The sequence below is a fragment of the Cynocephalus volans genome, chromosome 5 (genome assembly GCF_027409185.1).
Source record: "Cynocephalus volans isolate mCynVol1 chromosome 5, mCynVol1.pri, whole genome shotgun sequence".
Taxonomy (NCBI): domain Eukaryota; kingdom Metazoa; phylum Chordata; class Mammalia; order Dermoptera; family Cynocephalidae; genus Cynocephalus; species Cynocephalus volans.
In genome coordinates this window covers 42,942,985-42,961,047 of record NC_084464.1, presented here as the reverse complement: position 1 = coordinate 42,961,047, position 18,063 = coordinate 42,942,985, and the positions used below count along the sequence as shown (strand labels likewise).

The following is an 18,063-nucleotide window of genomic DNA, read 5'->3' as shown; positions in this document are numbered from 1 at the left end:
GCTATCAAGCAACCCCTTAATTCAGGCTCCCGGGGTTAGCACCATGTGGCCTGTTTCAGAGATGCAGCTATTATAGGAGCAAACCCAAACGGTCATTGTCCGTGGTGGAAGAACTCACAGAGCCAAGGAACACAGGGCCATTTTTCAGCCTCCCCTCCTGAGCAATCCCCTTTCTGTGCTGGGTGAGATTTCCAACCTGGGGAAACAACTGACCAATTGTCTGGGAAGGGAAAGACCGCCCAGCCCAGGAGCCAGTATGACGGCAACAGCATGAGGTCTAGACACTCTAGGGAATCCGTGAGGCAGTGGAGAGAAGACCTGAGGAAAAGCAGAGCTTCTGTGTGCCCAGCCCAGCTTCCTCTTTCATGAGCTCATGGTCTAAGCCAGGCTGGGTGGGAGGGTGCCAGCGATTGAGTGAGCCTGTTTATTCCCTAACTTGGTTCTGAGTCACACATGGCATCTACCCTTCCCAGAAAATCGCCTCAGGGCTCACCCTTGGCAGCCCTTCAAGCCCTGTCCTGACATGCGATCCCCACTGGGCAGGGCCAGCCTGGTGCCCCCACCTCTGCCTGGAGGGAAAGGCCCCTCCCAAGCCTAGAAGAAAAGGGCCGATGGCAGCTACTTTGGAGGTAGGAGGGAGGCACGTCTAACTTCTGAGTGCACAGGGGAGACGCCGCTTAATCATGGGGTTTTGGAGGAGGGAGAAACAGAGAGCCTTTAATCTAAGCCCTTTGCTTTACAGATCAACTCATCTGGTAAATACAGGGTGTCTGGAAAGGCGAGACAAAAGGGAAAACTTCATTTGTTGCACCTTTTCCAGCCATAATTATGTTTTGACTTAAATCTCAATCACACTCTTTGGTGCCTGACACTGGACCAACCTACAGAGAGATGCAGGCTGCTTCCAGCATGAACGACTCTGTAACAGCCATGACATAAAGAGCCCTGTGTCTCTAACCTTTTCCGGCAACCTGTATTGATTGAGAGGTACAGTCCTAGGCACTGAAAATAGAGCTGTGAACAAGATGGATAAAGTCCCGCTCTCGTGGAGCTATAATGTGGTGGGAAGGAAGCTGAGGCCAGAGGGGGAACCACAACACTGGGGTTGTAGGAAGCCAGTGTCAGTATGAGAACAGGGATGCTTGGTCCTTTCCCTGGCTCCCCACTCTCAGCAGCCTCCAGTGTAGTATAGCTGGGCCTAGTTGGCTGGCTGGGCTGGGCTGAGCTGCATCCCAGGGCAGGGTTACTGTTTTACTCTTACTGTGACCTTGCCTCCGGCTCCAGGCACTCTTGCCATGCTTTTGCGTCAGAGGAAACTACCAGGGCCTGATCTTGGCCTTTCTAAGGCCTAAATGAACATTTTTAGGGGTCATTTGTTAACTTGCTGCCTAAAAGTCACCACCTCCCTACCCCCCACACCTCTGGCAAGAATGTGTGTAGAGAGATGTGTGTAGAGGGGCGTGTGGGGGGGGGTGTTTAAAATTGCTTGCGTTGGCTGAAAAAGAACTAGGAATGCTGAAGTCTCTTCTCTGTGAAAAAGACAGAGCCACAAAACCTGCCTGAGATGGAGAGGGAGGGAAGGGGGATGGAAAGAAAAATGGTATCTCCTGGTGGTCTTAGCACTTGGGGACTGTCTTCTCATCCTGGTATCCTTCTCCTGAGTTAGCTCACTGCTGCCCATAACCCCTCTTCCCATAATCACAATAATGGCTCCCATGCAAGAAGCACCTACTATGTGCCTAGGAGCAGTACATATATATTCTTAATCCTCGCAATAACCTAAAGGCCAATTTGCCCATTTGTCAATTGAGGAAACAGATTTTCAGAGAAGTTAAGTAACTGACCCAATATTGAATCATAGCTAAGAAGTAGCAGAGCTGGAATTTAAAACCAATTTCCTCCAACACCATCAGACTACAATATGCCTTTTTTGCTACCCCGTGTTTCCTCTCTATCTCAAATCCATCTCAAGTCAACAAACATTTATTGAGTATATACCAAATGTCAGACGCAACTAAGAGCTTTCATTTGTCATTCCCTGACCCCAGAACCCTGGCTCCGTCCCTCCATCCTGTTTCTCTTTCTCAGATGCTCCCATTTCCATATGTCTGTGTCCCTGCCCATTCTGTTTCTGCCACTTCCCATTCCCTTCATCTCCCATTCTGGGCCTGTGATCAGCAATGCCACAGTGTTCCAGGCGGGCACAGGCCTGGCTTGCATCTATGTCAGGGAGTAGTCAAAGGTGAGGGCCAGAACCACACAGTTCCTGATTCAATGGCAGATCACCCCAAGCCACAGTTAAGCATCCGCCAACCTCCTCTTTGAAGAGGAAGTGCGGGGGCCTCTGAAGGGACACAGCTGGATAAACTGACATCTCTGGGGATGAGGTTTAGCTCCTCAGAGGAGATGAATTTAATAATATTTATTAAGCACCTACTAGGTGACAGGCCAAGTACCAGAGATACCACAGAGAGGCAGTGAGGAAAAGGGCAGATGTGGCCCTGCACACTCGGAGAGATTATATGCCAGCAGGGAGGGGGGAAAACGGGAAAAGTAAACAAATACACAAAATGGTTCTGCAATGTGTAAGTGTTATGAGGAAAACAAACAAGGGCTCAGAAAGAGGTTAGTGGGGGGGGGGTTGTCAAGATGATAACAGGCTGGCTGGTTAGCTCAGTTGATTAGAGCACAGCCTTATAATGCCAAGATTATGGTTTCAGATCCTTGAACTGGCCAGCCATCAAAAAAAAAGATAACAGGTCAAATGAGGGGAATGAAATGAAGTAACAACCTTGGGAAGAAGGGAAGGAAGTGAGGAGGAGAGCTGGAAATGGAAGAGGCTAAAGGTCTGTTTCTCTAGGGTTAGGACAGTGGGAACCAGTCCAGCCAATGGCACTTTTTGGTCTTAACTCACTCCCCAGCCCTCTCCCCCCACTCCCTACTGGCTTAATGATTCACTCTCAACCTTTCCCGAGCTTCCTGTGTGGCAGGGAGTCGGGGGCAGAGCCCTGGGTCTCTGAGGGTAGCAGGAATGGGGACGGGATTGGTTGAGAAGGAATGGCAAGCAGTCTGGTTTCTCTGGGTCTTCTCTTTGTCCCATTCTGGTCTTGCCACAAAGAAAGGTCTCTCTGTGCCAGGAGGAAGGTGAGGATAACTAGACCCAGCTGGAGGCCCAAATTCCAGATGTGGGAGGTAGTGGCGAAATAAGATCCTCACATCCCCTTCCCTTCCCCTCCCCTGCCTAATGCCCTGGAGAAATTTTCCATCATAAACAAGTTATGCATTCCTGACTTTAGATGCTTCCCCCCCCACCCCCCACCAAGCAGTTTTCTTCCATCATCACTATCTCCCTCCACCCCCAACTCTGTGTGAGCGTGGGGGGTCTCTCCACATGTGTAAATAGCCATATATTTATGTTGGCCACTGTGTAGTGTGTGAGTAGCTTGGAACTAGGGTGGCGTGTAGGCTCCCTGTGGTCGGGTATAAATGTAATGGTGATGGCAGGTGTGAAAGGCAGGCATGAGAAAGATACATCTTTGCTTGTAGAGGATGTATCTTTTATGCCTGCCAGGAAGAGGTGTGGAAAGCAGAAGGGGTCTTGTGTGTTTAGACAAGAGTAGTGGGTATAAAATAAAGTGACATATAGGCCCAGGAAACAATTGTATACATAGCAGTAATGTATCTATTTCTAGCCCAGTTGTGAAGCTGTCCTCTTATTTGCTTTCCTGCACATCCTTGGTTGTAAAATATCCATGTGTGTATTTCTTGTTTAGTGTCTGTGAAAAAATTTTCCCAGCTTTACTTAAGATTGTGTAATTTTGTATGGGGATTTTGGAGGTGTGTATCCATCCATGTCTAAAAGCTTGGGGGTGACCCAGCCAGTGTGTGAATACCATGTGTGTATTTATAGTTCTGCATTTTCATCTTTCATTTAACAGGATTATTGAGCAACTGCTATGTGCAAGGCACTGTGGTGGGTTCTATGGAGAACAGAAAGATATGTATGAGCCAGCCTCTAATGGAAGAGGTCATATGTGTACTCACCTTGTGCACCAGGTTTAAAATGATAGTGTAAAGATCTGAGCCAGATGCATTTCAAATCCCTGGTGGAGTCAGGTCTTATCTTTTCATCCTCTTGCTATCAGCAAACCCGTTCCCGCATGTTCCCTTCCCTTAATGATACCCATCTCATTGCAAAACTCTGATGATCTTATGGTAGGAATGTCTCTTATAACTGCCTTTTCAGGCCCTTGTTACCTTCTACTTGAGCCCCTCCAATAGCTTCCTGTTCCCACCTTGGTCTCTCCACTCATCTAGGACATACTCCTCATTCCAGTCATTCCTTGCTTGAACTGTCCTCTTTTTATCTCATCCCGTGACCCACAAGCTCCATGCTCAAAAGTCAAACCCAGGCTCCGGGCCTGGCAGCTTAGCTTTCCCTACTCTGCCCAACTCCTTTCCAGCCATTTTTACTTCCCACTACTTCTTTACGGGAAACTTACTCTGAGATTGTTTTTCTTTTGATTCCCCAAACACATCCTGTACTTTTCCAGCTCAAGGCCTTTGCTGATTCCATTCTCTTTCTCACAGTAGTCTTCCACATCTGAATTTGTCATATACCACCCACTGTTCAAGTCATCTCATATGTCACTCTTCCATGAAACCTCTCTTGTTGATTAGACATACGTAAACAATAGCTCTTTCAGGTCCCCTTTAACACTCAGTTTTGAGTTTTCTCAGGACCCTCAAGAGAGTTCTGGTCATTGTCCCTCCCAAAGCCCTCAAGGCGGAAGTGTCAGGTTTATCTGGCTTGCCTCACTCAGCAGCACAAACACCAAAACTAATTACCTCAGTACTCTCAACAGTACCTTTAACAGGGCACCTGGCACAGGTGAATAGTCAAAAGATGTTAAATTCTGTGTTCATGCTCAAAAGAAGTTAAATTCTGTGTTCACGAGCAGCTGTCTTTAAGGCAGTTACAGAAATGTGTCAATTCTGTCTTGAGTAATTACCATTACTGCAACATTTGCTTATGTCTCACAATTTAAAACATTTTTCATCTAAATTTTATTTGATCCATACAACAAGGGGCAAATCTGGGTGGCTGCTAATCTCCTGACTTTGTATTTTGTGGTCCTCTGCAACAGCCTTTGTGTGAATATTTCCGTACACACGTAAGTAAATAGCTCTGCTGGGTTGTCCCTATGCAGTCTTTGCATCTTTGCTATGTGTACATGTATGTTTAGCGTTATGTGCAATGTGTGTAGTATTTGTGTGTTATGTGCAGGTGGTGTGTTCATGTGTGTGTTTTTTCATGTGTGCTAAGGCAGACAGGGTTGTGTCTGTGCATTCTAGTGTACCTGTATCTCTTAGTCTTCTTAGCTTTCTGTAATAATTTCCCTCTTGGGGTGTGTGTTTCTATGCATAGCACAAGTGTGCGAAGGTGTGCATGTAAATGTGGTCCTTGACCTTGCTGGGTCAGTATTGTAGCCAGATGGTCAGATCTCCTTATATAAGCCCTCCTGCTTCCCCAGTGGAGGTCGGCGATGGAGCCTGTAACTGAACCATCTCCTAAGCTGTCGTGGGCCCTTCTCCAGCTGCCTCATGCCCCGACACGTGCCTGCAGATCGAGATCTCACCGCCCCCACACACGACTCACACACAAAGTGCACTTGGGCGCCTAGTGTTGCACAGGCAAAGCAAGTCTTCACGCCCTCCCTTTACTTCATCGTTGGAATTTCCAGCCGGCTCCAGCTAACCGCTCCCCAGCGGCAGGAGGAGGAGTTAGAAGGGCCCGCCCAATTCTCTGGCGTACATAACTAGCTCTACAGTGCTGCAGCTCCGCACTCAGCCTTACGCTTCGCTCAGAGCACTATGTGTCACTCCCGAAGCTCCCAACCCACCATGACCGTCCTGCGGGCTCCGACCCCAGTCCCTTCTACCAGCCCGGGCCCCCGACGAGGCTCCGGTCCCGAGATCTTCACCTTTGACCCTCTCCCGGAGCCCGCAGCGGCCCCAGCCGCGCGCCCCAGCGCCTTTCGCGGGAACCGAAAACGCAGCCGCAGGGTTCTCTACCCTCGAGTGGTGGTAAGAGTCGCCGAAGTGGGCAGACGGGGTCGCGCCGCCCTGGAGCCGCGGGGGAACGATCGGACGCCGGCGGCCTTGACCTGACCTGTCCCCTATTTTGTCTCTCCTCAGGTCCGGCGCCAGCTGCCAGCCGAGGAACCGAACCCCGCCAAAAGGCTCCTCTTTCTCCTGCTCACAATCATCTTCTGCCAGATTCTCATGGCTGAAGAGGGTGCGCCGGCGCCCCTGGCTTCGGAGGATGCCGCCAGCGCCACGTCCCCGGCGCCCACCCTTGCGCCCCCGGTCTTCGAGCCCCTTAATCTAACCTCGGAGCCCTCGGACTACGCCCTGGACCTCAGCACTTTTCTCCAGCAACACCCGGCGGCCTTCTAACCGTGACCTCCCACACACCCAGAAAAGAACCTGAAAAAACAGAATCACCAGGCGTACCTGGTGCTCGAGAGCGTATCCCAAACTGGGACTTCCGAGGCCACTCAAACTCAACACTACAGGGAGACGCCAGCGGTGCTTGGGGAGAGACGAAGGCCTGGACACGCCGAGGCTAGGCCCGTGGGGGAGGAGAGGTCCTTAACTTATTTCTCATTGCTTCTAATTAATATTTATATGTATTTATGCATATCCTCCTAGGTGATGGAGGGGCGTATGTAATATTTATTTTAACTTATGCAAGGGTGCGATATGTGCCCCTGCTGTAAATGCAGATCAACGGGTATTTATCGAGCTTTGTGGGGCTGGTGGAGGCAGGGCACCTAGAACTGGGCAGTGGGAGAAGGAATGGGAAGAGTGGGGGAGGACTCCCGGGCTGGAGTCAAGGATGGGGGCGGGTCGTAGGTTTAGGGGTGACACTCTCCGTCCTCTAGCATCTCAACTCTGCCGGTCTACCGTGTGAAGCTTCGGCCAGCTGTTGGGAATAAGATCCCTGGCCTTCGACCTCCTGGAAGTTGCCCCTAAGGGGAAGCTGCGGGGTTGGGGTCGGTGGGCTATCAGGGGGCGGCTGCCGGGGTCGCCCAGTATGTTCTGTGAACACAAATAAACTTGGATTTACGATCAGCAGTCATTTGAGTGTATTTTTACAAGCGGCGAATCCCCGCACCTCCCCGCCTTCAGACGCCAAGGACCGGCGAGAGGAGCCGTGTCCACGTCCCCAGCCCGCTCTCCTCCCGGGCCCCGAGCCCCTTTTCCCGGAGTCACGGATCCCAGCATCCGGCCGCCGGATGCAGATGTTCATTGCCTAGTCTGCGGTTTTCCCGGTTAGTTACTCTGCTGCAAATCCGAGATGTGGCAATCTCCTTTACCCCGGGATGCCCGACCCGCGGAGGTCACGTCCGAAGCCCCAGGGCGGAGCGCGGAGCGGACAGGGCGGGACTGCGGCTCACGAAGGGCGGTGAAGGGGGCGGCAGAGAAGCGGAGCCCCACCCCGAGCTGGCACAGCCGCAGCAGAGGCCGGGGAGCCGGCGGGCTGCGGACCCGAGCGGGGCCTGCCGGGAAAGGGGCGGACCAAGCGCGCGGGGCCGAGGGGGTTGGTCCGCCGCGAGGGGTGGGGTCGCGTCTGCCGCAGCAACAGGGTGCGACCAGGAGGAAGGCCCCAGGGCAGGCCCGTTTTGCAGAAGGCCAATCCGCGAGCGGGCCCTGCTCGGCTCCCGGGTCCCTGCGCGACCCCGCCCTCCAGAGACCTGGGCCGGGCTGCTTCCCGCGTCCGGGAAGGTGAGTGGGGGAGGGGAGATGGGCCTGGGGCTGCCGAGGAGCGGGGAGGGTGGGGCAAGGTCCGCTGGCCTCCAGGCGCGGGAGAGCTTTATCAGTTAAAAGGGAAACTGTGCGCACTGAAGGCGGGGACGCGGCGAGGGGAAGGGAGTGACTGTACGCAGGCGGTGGAGGGGGTCGCTGGGGATCTTCGGGATTTCACAGGGAAATGCCTTAGCGGACCCATGGGTGCGGCGGGACTTGGCCGCAGCAGATGCAGACTGGGCGGGCCTGACGAGAAAGAGAAAGGATTCGCTCCTGTGAACGCCCCATCCACAAAGGCTTTCTCTCCCACTCCTCCAGCTCCAATCTGAACCATGTTTTTCACTTGTGGCCCAAATGAGGCCATGGTGGTCTCGGGTAAGTATTCTCTTCTCAGCTAGTAACCCCAAACCCCCTGTGAATCTGGACTCTGCCCCTTCTCCCTCTCCCTACCTGCTCCCCAATACCTGGCTTCGCCCCCTGATGGCCGCAAGCTATACGCTTGTGATTCTGAGCCGCTACCCTTCCAAGGCCAACCTGCCTCCCCTCCAGCACGGTGATTCTCTCCTGTGGATTGTTCCCATCCCCCAGTTCCTCAGTCTTCCACATTCCAACCCTACCTCGGTGCTCACTGCTCCTCACCTTGCAGGTTTCTGCCGAAGCCCCCCAGTCATGGTGGCTGGAGGACGTGTCTTTGTCCTGCCCTGCATACAGCAAATCCAGAGGTAAATAGAGAACCAAAGAAGGGGAACCTCAGTTTTCTGTCTTTCATCCTTTTCTTACTGTCTGCCCCTTCTTTTTCCTCTAGGATCTCTCTCAACACACTGACCCTCAATGTCAAGAGTGAAAAGGTTTACACTCGCCATGGGGTTCCCATCTCAGTCACTGGCATTGCCCAGGTGAGGCTTTCAGAGCCTTTCCGCCAAAGTCCACTCCCCCATCACCTTCTCTCTCCCAGACATTAAGAATCTTCTGACCATGACCTTCTAAACCCCTGCCTGCAGAGAAATTTCTCTGCTAGTCTTACCTTCTCCAGGCACCCCCAAGGCACTGGGCTTCTCTACCCTTCTCTCCCTGAGATGGAAGAAGCTTCTCTTAGAGGGCTCCCCCTTCTCTCCCTGCTTCCTCCTTGGCTTCATGAGACCTCCCCCACACCCTTCCTACCCCTACTCTGGCTACAGGTGAAAATCCAGGGACAGAACAAGGAGATGTTGGCGGCTGCCTGCCAGATGTTCCTGGGAAAGACAGAGGCTGAGATTGCTCACATTGCCCTGGAGACACTGGAGGGTCACCAGAGGGCTATCATGGCCCACATGACTGTGGAGGTGGGCCTGGGGGCAGGGAAAGATCCAGGAGGGATGCTAGAATGAGTGGAACCTAAGGACTGAGCTTGTCTGTGAGAGACTGTGGATCTGAAAGCTTAAATTCCTTCTTCCCACCATCCTATTATCCCAGGAGATCTATAAGGACAGGCAGAAATTCTCGGAGCAGGTTTTCAAAGTGGCCTCCTCAGACCTGGTCAACATGGGCATAAGCGTAGTTAGCTACACTCTGAAGGACATTCACGATGACCAGGTAAAACTAGGCAGGTGAGATTTCTCCCCTTACTTGCTCCCAACTCTTAAACCCTCGTAAGGACTCTGACTTCTGCATCTCTCCCACAGGACTATTTACACTCTTTGGGAAAGGCTCGAACAGCTCAAGTCCAAAAAGATGCTCGGATTGGAGAAGCAGAGGCCAAGAGAGATGCTGGGATCCGGGTGAGAGAGATGGGGTCTCTCGGTCACCACAGGCTTATTGGGTAACCTGGTGGGAGGGGGGATAGAGGGGCCTGACTGAGGGTTCTGGTGGAACTGCAGGGAAAATTGATGAGGCCTGAGTTGGAGTAAAAGCGGGAAAGCCTGGTGGGGAGCAGGCTCTCATCGTGTGGCCTTCCTCTTCCTACCTTGACTTTTCCTCCCTGATCTCTGCTTGGACAGGAAGCTAAAGCCAAGCAGGAAAAGGTGTCTGCTCAGTACCTGAGTGAGATTGAGATGGCCAAGGCGCAGAGGGACTATGAGCTGAAGAAAGCCGCCTACGACATCGAGGTCAACACCCGCCGAGCTCAGGCTGACCTGGCTTATCAACTTCAGGTCAGAGCCACCATACTGGGCAAATGGCCAGGCTGCTCTTTGCCCCTTCCCCATTCTCTCAGACTCTCCATCTCAGGCCACCCGTATTTCTCATATTCTGACTTTGATCTTGTTCTGGCTCTGCATTTCTGACCCAACTCTCCCATATAAGGAGAGATTTAAAAGACAAATGTTTCAGTGAAACTCAAAGGCCAAGATCAGTAAGGTTGATCATATGTTTGGGGCAGGTTGTGCCCTGTGCAAGGGCACCTGGCTGAGGAGGTGAACTAGAGCTAAGATCCATTCCATGCTCCACTTGCCAAGCTGTGCTTCTGACAGGGGTCTGCATCTGCCCAGAGAAAGGGGCACCTTTTTCTAATTTGAACAAGGGCACTCCATGGGCTAGCAGCAGCCCTGGTGATCAAAGAAGGGTATAAGGAAGGAAACCATGGGCATTGAATCCTGCAAAGCAAGGTATATAGGCAGCCCTTGATATTGCAAGGAAGTACTCTCAATCCTCATTATTCATGGATTCCATATTTTAGAATTTGCCTATTCACTAAAATTTATTAGTAACCCTCAAATCAGTACTCTCAGCACTTTCATGGTCATTCGCAGACATGTGCAGAGCAGTGAAAAATCTGAATTGTCTGATGTGTGGTTCCCAGGTGAAGTCCAACAAGGAGACCCCCTGCCTTCTTGTCTCAGCTCTCACACTACAAACAGTGTCATTTTCACAGCATATTTACTGCCGTGGTTTTTACATTTTTGTTCTTTTTGTTGGTGATTTTGCTATTTAAAATGGCTCCCCAGCATAGTGCTGAATGCTGTGTGGTCCCTTAGTACAGGAAGGCTGTGATGTGCCTTATGGAGAAAATATGTGTGTTAGATAAGCTTCGTTCGGGCATGAGTTATGGTGTAGCCGTGAGTTCGATGTTAATGAGTCAACAATATATATTGCATAAAGTGTCTTTAAACAGAAACATGCATAAAACAAGGATATATACATATATGTATGGCTGGCCTGCATGAGGATCTGAACCCTTGACCTTGGTGTTACAAGGCAGTGCTCTAGCCAACTGAGCTAACAGGCCAGCCCCAAAACCAAGATATATATTTATTGGTTAATGAAAATATTGTGACCAGAGGCTCACAGGAACCTAACCCTGTATCCCCTAGGAACAAAATAAGTATTAGCCAGTTCAGTTTTCACGGCTACTTTATAGAGCAGATCTGCCATGAATAATGAGAATCAACTGTATTTTGAGACCTTTACTCAAAGGATATCAATATTATGATTTTATTTGTTTACCAGGAGTTGATACAGGCTAAAAGCATAATGAGGTACAAAACATCTTTTGTTATAATGTTCAGTTCCTGGATGACTACAGGTTATTGAGTGTGGCACAGTGCTTTGCTACTCAAAGTGTGGTCCCTTTGCAGCAGCAGCAGCAGCAGCAGCAGCACTGGGAAGCTTGTTGGAAATATGAAATCTCAGGCTCCAGCCCAGACTGACTGAATCAGAACCTGCACTTTATTTATTTATTTATTTATTTTGATTTTATTTCTTTTTTTTTTTTTAATTTTATTTTGTCGATATACATTGTGGCTGATTATTGCTCCCCATCACCAAAACCTCCCTCCCTTCTCCCTTCCCCCCTCCCCCGCAACAATGTCCTTTCTGTTTGCTTGTCATATCAACTTCAAGTAATTGTGGTTGTTATATCTTCTTCCCTCCCCCCCCGGTTTTTTTTTTTGTGTGTGTGTGTGTGTGTGTGTGTATGAGAACCTGCATTTTAACAGATTCCCTAAGTGAATCCCTGGATGATTTGTGTGCACATTGGAGTTTGAGTGTGAAAAGCATTACCATTGTGGAAACTGCTAGCTTGTGGTAAGACTATGGATAAGGTCCCTAACCTTCCAAACATGGCTTTCCTTGTCTGAAAATCAAGGGATCAGGCTGGTTGGGCTCTGTTCAACTTTTATCACTTTCTTATTATGTGCCAGGCACTGTACTGGGTGCTCAGGAAATAAGAATTTATTCAATAAATATCTATTAAGTGCCTACTGTATGCCATTGTTTTGGAGGTGAGGATGTAAGTATGAATGAGACAGAAAAGATTTCTTCCCTCATGGATCTTACATTATAACACAGGAGACAGCCAATAAGCAAGTAAATGACTTTTTCAGGCTATAATTGTTCAAGTGTTGTGAAAGAAATAAACAGGGTGATGTGAAAAATGGGGTGTGTGTGTGTGTGCGCACGTGCGCTATATTAGATTGGGAGAGAGGTCAGAGAAAGCTTCTATGAGGTAGTGATATTTGAGATTAAACATGAAGATGAAAAGGAGCCAGCAATGTAAGGAGTCATGAGCCAAGAGCATTCTAGGCCAGTGCTATTTAAATAGTTATATGTGGCTAGTGGCTGGGTAGGAAGACCAGCAAGTGCAAAGGCCCTGAGGTGGAAAGAGCTTGGCCTGTTCCAGGAACAGAAAGGAGATTTCTGATCTGATGTGGCTAGTGTGCTGTGAGTGGAAAAGAGAGGGAGGCAGGGCCAGATTACATAGGGTTTAGGTGGCCACAGTGGAGACTTAGAAGAGAATTCAAAGCACAGCGGAAAGCTCTTGGAGAACTTTAAGCAGGGAGGTACCAGGGTCTAATTTACATTTTTATAAAGATCAGTCTGGTTGTCTTGTGGAGAATGGATTATCAAAAAAGGAGAGGAAGCAAGAGATGAGTTGGAATCTTTTTCAAAAAGGATGGAATGAATAAATGCAGGTAATTGTACTTTCTCTTAAACCCCCACTAAAATCACAGAGTTTTGTTTTTTTAAAGATAGAGATGGAGGAAGCAGAACACAAACCACAGCATCATTTTGGAAGCTGGAAATCAGTGTTAACTGATTAAGCAGTCTGTAGGGCTGGCCGGTTAGCTCAGTTGGTTAGAGGTTTTTGTTATAACACCAAGATTAAGGGTTCAGATCCCCATACTGGCCAACCATCAAAAAAAAAAGCAGCTCAGTTGATTAAGCAGGTCTGAGACAGCTGAGCTTGAAGCCTGCAAGGGGAATAACAATGAAATAATCTGAGGCTCAAGAGCTGGCAACACCTGGTGCCTCTGGAGCTCTGGTAAGGACTGGTGAAGGAAGGAGGAACAGGTGAAAAGCAACTTCTGTTAGAGCCCTTCTCTGGCTCCCTGCCTCTGGGTAATGGTTCCTTCCATGCCCCAGCAGACATCTGGAGGTTTATTATCTGAAGAGAGTAAACCAGAGGATGTGACTGGGGGCTGGCCCGGCACAAGTGAGGGCCAGGGTAGTTTACCAGTAACAGGGGCATGAAGTGACTATAAGTCTATTGAATGCTAAATGTTAACAGCCAGTTCCGACCCCTTCAACCCCACTCAGCTCCCAGAACCTCTGTCTTCCAAAAAAAGAGATCAGAAGACTGCTCTGGGGAACATGACCAATCCAAAAGGAAGGACTCAAAGACCCTGAATCAGGTTCCTCTGTACATGGCCTGCCCAGATCACCCAGAGTGAACCTCAAAGCCAACAAACCTCACCCACATACTCAGAGCTTCTTTTCAGTGTTTTAGACCTTCACTGTGAGCAGACAACCAAGGATTTCCCAATAAATGAGTCCTCCAACATGGAAGACTAAGACCAAAACCATAACAGAGCAAAGTGTTTTGAAGGCTATATACTAATGCAGTGATAAAAAAGCTTAAGAAAATTAATATCTTTAGTGAGACAAGAGAAGAGTTCACATTCAGGAAATCAGGACATAGAGCAGAAAAGAAAAAAAGGGCACTTAGAAAAAGGGCTAGCTGGTTAGCTCAGTTGCTTAGAGCATGGTATTGTAACACCAGGGTCAGGAATTTGGATCCCTATACTGGCCAGCGGCCAACTGCCCCCCGCACCCCTTACGAAAAAAAGAAATTACCAAGATGGCAGAAATGAAAAAAAAAATCACATTGGAAGAGAAATTCTGATAAACCTCCCAGAAAATAGAACCAAAAAACAGATGGAAAAATTAGAAAAGATAAGAATATTAGACATCAGTTCAGGAGATCCAACAGAACAAAGAAAATGGCAGGAAATCACTAATGAAATAACTCAGAAATGTTTATCTGCTCTGTGAGGTTCTAGATTGAAATGGTCCACCAAGTGCCCAACACAATGAATGAAAAATACACTGAAACGCATCAGTGTGAAATTTCAGAAAACTGAGGACCAAAAAAAAAAAAAAGATGTAAAAGCTTCCAGAGAGAGAGAACAGATCTCAAAGGGTCAGGCATCAAAATGGTTTAAAATTTCTTAAGAAGCTAGAAGACCAAGACCATGGAGCAGTGCCTTCAAAATTCTGGTGGAAAATTGATTCCAATGCAGCAGCCTGTACTCAGTCTAATCGTCATTCAAATAGAAGGATAGCATAACAATCTCAAGAGAAGCACGATCTCAAATAAAACAAAAAAACCAAATTGTCTTCATACTCTTCCTGACGAAGTTACTGGAGTTGAGTTTTGCCAAAAGGTGGTTGTAGGAGACAGGAGCTACTACACAGGAGAGAGGTTGTCCTGAACACTGGTGTAGAGGGCGACTAGTCCAGTTTGGAACAGATTTGAAAATTTAGGATCAAAGACAGAACAGGGTGCCATACCCAGTGCCACCCTTCTCTTTGGACGAACAGATGAGCCCAGTAAGAGGCAGATGAACTATCACTTGCGTTGATGAGACCTACACAAGGGTGATGGTACACGGTTGAGCCTGAGTCATGGGACAGTAAAGAGGTGTGCTCCTTTTCTGGTACCTCTCCTTACCAGCGTCTTGACAAGAGCCTTCTGATCCATGCACACTGCAAGGAATAAGAAAATGAAATCTGCCTAAATGAGAGGAATTCTATATATACAGAAAGTTTTATAGATATTTAGAGCATCCCTGGAAAGATACACAAGAAGCTGGTCACAGTGGTTGCTTCTGGGGAAGAGAATTGGGTGGGTTGGAGAAAGAGGTGGGAAGAAGACTTATTTCTCACTGTTTACTTCTTTTAAATTTGTACCATCCAAAAGAAGAAAAAAAAAGGCTATTGCAGTCAGGGCAAGAGTTGATGGTGGCTTGCATTAATGTTATGGCAGCAAAGATGGAGAGAAGTGGATAGATTTGAGCGAGGCCACAGAGGTAGAAGATGGCCACCGTGTGCTTGGAACCGTCAAGGTGGTCATACTCTAGACAAAAGTGGAGACATAGGTGGAAAAATAGATTAATTTGGGAGCTCATCAGAGGGACACTTCAGCTGAGGGAGAAAAGGGACCAGGTTGTAGCCCTATCAGCTCTGATAGGAACATCCCTAAGGAACATCAGCTTCTTGGGAACATCCCTAACTATTGATATTGCCCCTGACGGGGAGGGTCATCAGACCACCCCCCAGCCCATGGCCTGGTTCTGTACCAGAAACAGACTTCATTGGGCTGGCTGAGCACAGCAGGAACTCGACTCCACGTACCTACTCCTATTTTTATATCCAACCCTGGAGCCCTGGCTTTCTCTGGTTCCTGGGCACTTGCTCTTCAGCTCTGATTCTGAGTGCCCCTCCTACCCAGGTGGCCAAGACTAAGCAGCAGATTGAAGAACAGCGGGTACAGGTGCAGGTGGTGGAGCGGGCCCAGCAGGTGGCAGTGCAGGAGCAGGAGATTGCCCGCCGAGAGAAGGAGCTGGAGGCCCGGGTGCGGAAGCCAGCAGAAGCTGAGCGTTACAAGCTGGAGCGCCTAGCAGAGGCAGAGAAGTAAATTTCCCTTCCTCAATTCTGTTCTGGCCCCTTCACCAACCGGGCACCCCCAGCTGGAGAGCTGAGGCCTTTACTATCTGGACTCCTATGGAACTCAGGTTGCCAGAGCCTCTGTCTCTTCAGTACTGGGCCTTTCTCCTGGGAGCAAGGGCCCCTACTTGGCTCCTTCTTCCACTTCCCTTCTGTCTCCAGGTCCCAGCTGATTATGCAGGCAGAGGCAGATGCCGAGTCTGTGCGGGTGAGTTAGGAAGTGGCCCCTGCTGGCTTGTGGAAGGAGTGGCGGTTGCTGCTTGAGCTGGGCTTACTTGTTCTTCATTATTGCCGTCAGTCACATGACAAGTACCCTGTTCTGTCCTCAGATGCGTGGGGAAGCCGAGGCCTTTGCCATAGGGGCCCGAGCCCGAGCCGAGGCTGAGCAGATGGCCAAGAAGGCAGAAGCATTCCAGCTGTACCAGGAGGCTGCTCAGCTGGATATGCTGCTGGAGAAGCTGCCCCAGGTCTGGGGGTTGTGTGTGGGCACCAGGAAGGGAGGAACCAGAACCAGGGACTGAGAGGCAGGGTGTGAAATAAGGGACTTCCTGGCTAGGGGATCGTAAATTAGGGGTTGGAATTATGAGCCTGTGACCAAGTGAGGAACGAGGATGAGTAAAACAAGGGTCTTAAAATCCAGGCTAAGTTTTTTTTATGCGGGGTGTGGTCAGATCATGGGTACTGAGTGGGCGTCTCTCACCTACCAGGTGGCAGAGGAGATCAGTGGTCCTTTGACCTCGGCCAAAAAGATCACACTGGTGTCCAGTGGAAGTGGGACCATGGGGGCAGCCAAAGTGACTGGGGAAGTACTGGATATCCTAAGCCGCCTGCCAGAGAGTGTGGAGAGACTCACGGGTGTCAGCATCTCCCAGGTGAGGGTCTCTGGGTTGGAGGCCACAGAGCAGAATTGCTGGGTTCCTATTATGTGGCTGGCACATAGTAAGCATTGTGAGTGTTAAATAAAAAAAAACACATCAACAAAAGCATTGGGTCATACCAATGATCTGCATCAAGCTGGGTTCCCTGGAGCCTCCTTGAGGCCTGTGGAAGACTGGGAGTTGAGATTGCTGTGCAAGCAAAGCTCTGGGCCTCTCTACCCTCTCTCCAGTGATTTATGATACATGGACCCTGATGACTTTGCTTGGGGCACCAGGAAGAAGACTTGTGGACATGCATGTCCTCCCTGCAGTCCATTCATCCAAATGGGGGCCTGGGAGAGCAGGGTACCTAGTTCCCAAGTGTCATCCACTGTTGTCTTCTTGCCAGGTTAACCACAAGCCTTTGCGAACAGCCTAAGCCTCAGCCCTCACTGATGCCCAGCCTCATGACTCCTGTTGCCTGAATGGTCCCTGTTGCATGTACCCAAGCTGGCCTCCCTGAGCATGCCTCTGACAGTGGGGTTCCACTCATCTCTCCTTGCCAAATAGCCCGTGCCTTGCCTTGGAGGGGGTTGCTCCCCTCCCCAGCTCTACACTGCTGTGACTGCCAGTGCCCCAGGGGTTGCATGTCAGCCTCCTGACACCACTCTACCCCATCCCGACTTATTTAACTTCCTAATTAAATGGGACTGCCTGAGCCTGTTGTCTAGAATTCTTTTATGACCACGACTAAGGGATGGTCCAGAGGTTGTCAACTTTACTTGCCAAATAAGTTGTAAGTACTGATACTTATGAACAATGAACTTAATAAAACCAATTCAAAATGAATGCTAGTGTAGCTTACTCCCTTGCATTCTATAGGCTTTTTTTTTGAGGGGGGTGGCTGGTGGGTATGGGGAACCTAAACTTTGATCTTGGTGTTATCAATACCATGCTTTCCTAAAAGTTGGTTAAGTCAGAAAAGCATGCTAAAGTAGAAGGAATGTTGAGAATTCCATTAGATCCTAGAAATACTCAGAATGTGGCCAAGGTTAATAAATAGTACAGTAAGTAGGGTAGCTTTGACTTATCTTGTACTCGGAAGCATGAGGTATTAGAGGAACATTACATTATTTTAAAAGACTATGAGGTGGGATTCCCACTAGTCATCTTTGACTTAGAAAGCCCACAGGATCACAGGAAAAGGCCATAGGGCACCCATAACCCAAGAGTCCTGGACGGGCTGTACACTGGAAATGGTGTAGTGGCTTTCAGTTGTGCACTCACGTCAGTCCTCTCGAGCACTGTGAAAACAAGACTCCTGGGTCCAACCAGTTTCTGGTTCCATACATCTGGGTGGGACTGAAACCTTGCATTTTTACGGTCCCAGGGAATGCTAATTCTGCTGGTCTAGGAAACAATTACACTATTTGACATTCACTAGTTAACACTTTCCATCCTTAGGTCTTATATA

General features: G+C 49.3%; 2 protein-coding genes across 5 annotated transcripts; both read left to right on the top strand.

The window, feature by feature from the left end:
- Positions 1-5,559: 5,559 nt before the first annotated feature.
- On the top strand, positions 5,560-7,140 carry IER3 (immediate early response 3). The gene is made up of 2 exons (XM_063097335.1): positions 5,560-6,087; positions 6,199-7,140. The coding sequence occupies exons 1-2, from the start codon at positions 5,875-5,877 to the stop codon at positions 6,457-6,459; spliced, it is 474 nt and encodes a 157-aa protein (XP_062953405.1). The 5' UTR covers positions 5,560-5,874; the 3' UTR covers positions 6,460-7,140.
- Positions 7,141-7,599: 459 nt separating this feature from the next.
- On the top strand, positions 7,600-17,438 carry FLOT1 (flotillin 1). 4 transcript variants are annotated; one of them, XM_063096507.1, is made up of 13 exons: positions 7,600-7,791; positions 8,131-8,187; positions 8,459-8,534; positions 8,618-8,708; positions 8,991-9,134; positions 9,265-9,384; positions 9,474-9,569; positions 9,789-9,941; positions 15,518-15,699; positions 15,895-15,940; positions 16,062-16,199; positions 16,440-16,604; positions 16,841-16,972. In XM_063096507.1, exons 2-13 carry the CDS (start codon positions 8,145-8,147, stop codon positions 16,841-16,843), a joined length of 1,257 nt encoding a protein of 418 aa, XP_062952577.1. In that variant the 5' UTR covers positions 7,600-7,791; positions 8,131-8,144; the 3' UTR covers positions 16,844-16,972. The 4 variants fall into 4 exon arrangements, with proteins under 4 accessions (XP_062952577.1, XP_062952574.1, XP_062952576.1 ...); XM_063096504.1 differs by lacking the exon at positions 16,841-16,972 and adding an exon at positions 16,999-17,438 and having other exon boundaries at positions 7,601-7,791; XM_063096506.1 differs by lacking the exon at positions 16,841-16,972 and adding an exon at positions 16,999-17,438 and having other exon boundaries at positions 7,601-7,791; positions 8,042-8,187.
- Positions 17,439-18,063: the final 625 nt, after the last annotated feature.

Coding starts and splice junctions, on each gene's coding strand:
- IER3 (XM_063097335.1), top strand. CDS start 5,875: ATGTGTCACTCCCGAAGCTCCCAACCCACCATGACCGTCCTGCGGGCT. Junction 6,088..6,198: donor TTCTCTACCCTCGAGTGGTG/GTAAGAGTCGCC, acceptor GTCTCTCCTCAG/GTCCGGCGCCAGCTGCCAGC.
- FLOT1 (XM_063096504.1), top strand. CDS start 8,145: ATGTTTTTCACTTGTGGCCCAAATGAGGCCATGGTGGTCTCGG. Junction 8,188..8,458: donor TGAGGCCATGGTGGTCTCGG/GTAAGTATTCTC, acceptor CTCACCTTGCAG/GTTTCTGCCGAAGCCCCCCA. Junction 16,200..16,439: donor TGCTGGAGAAGCTGCCCCAG/GTCTGGGGGTTG, acceptor CTCACCTACCAG/GTGGCAGAGGAGATCAGTGG.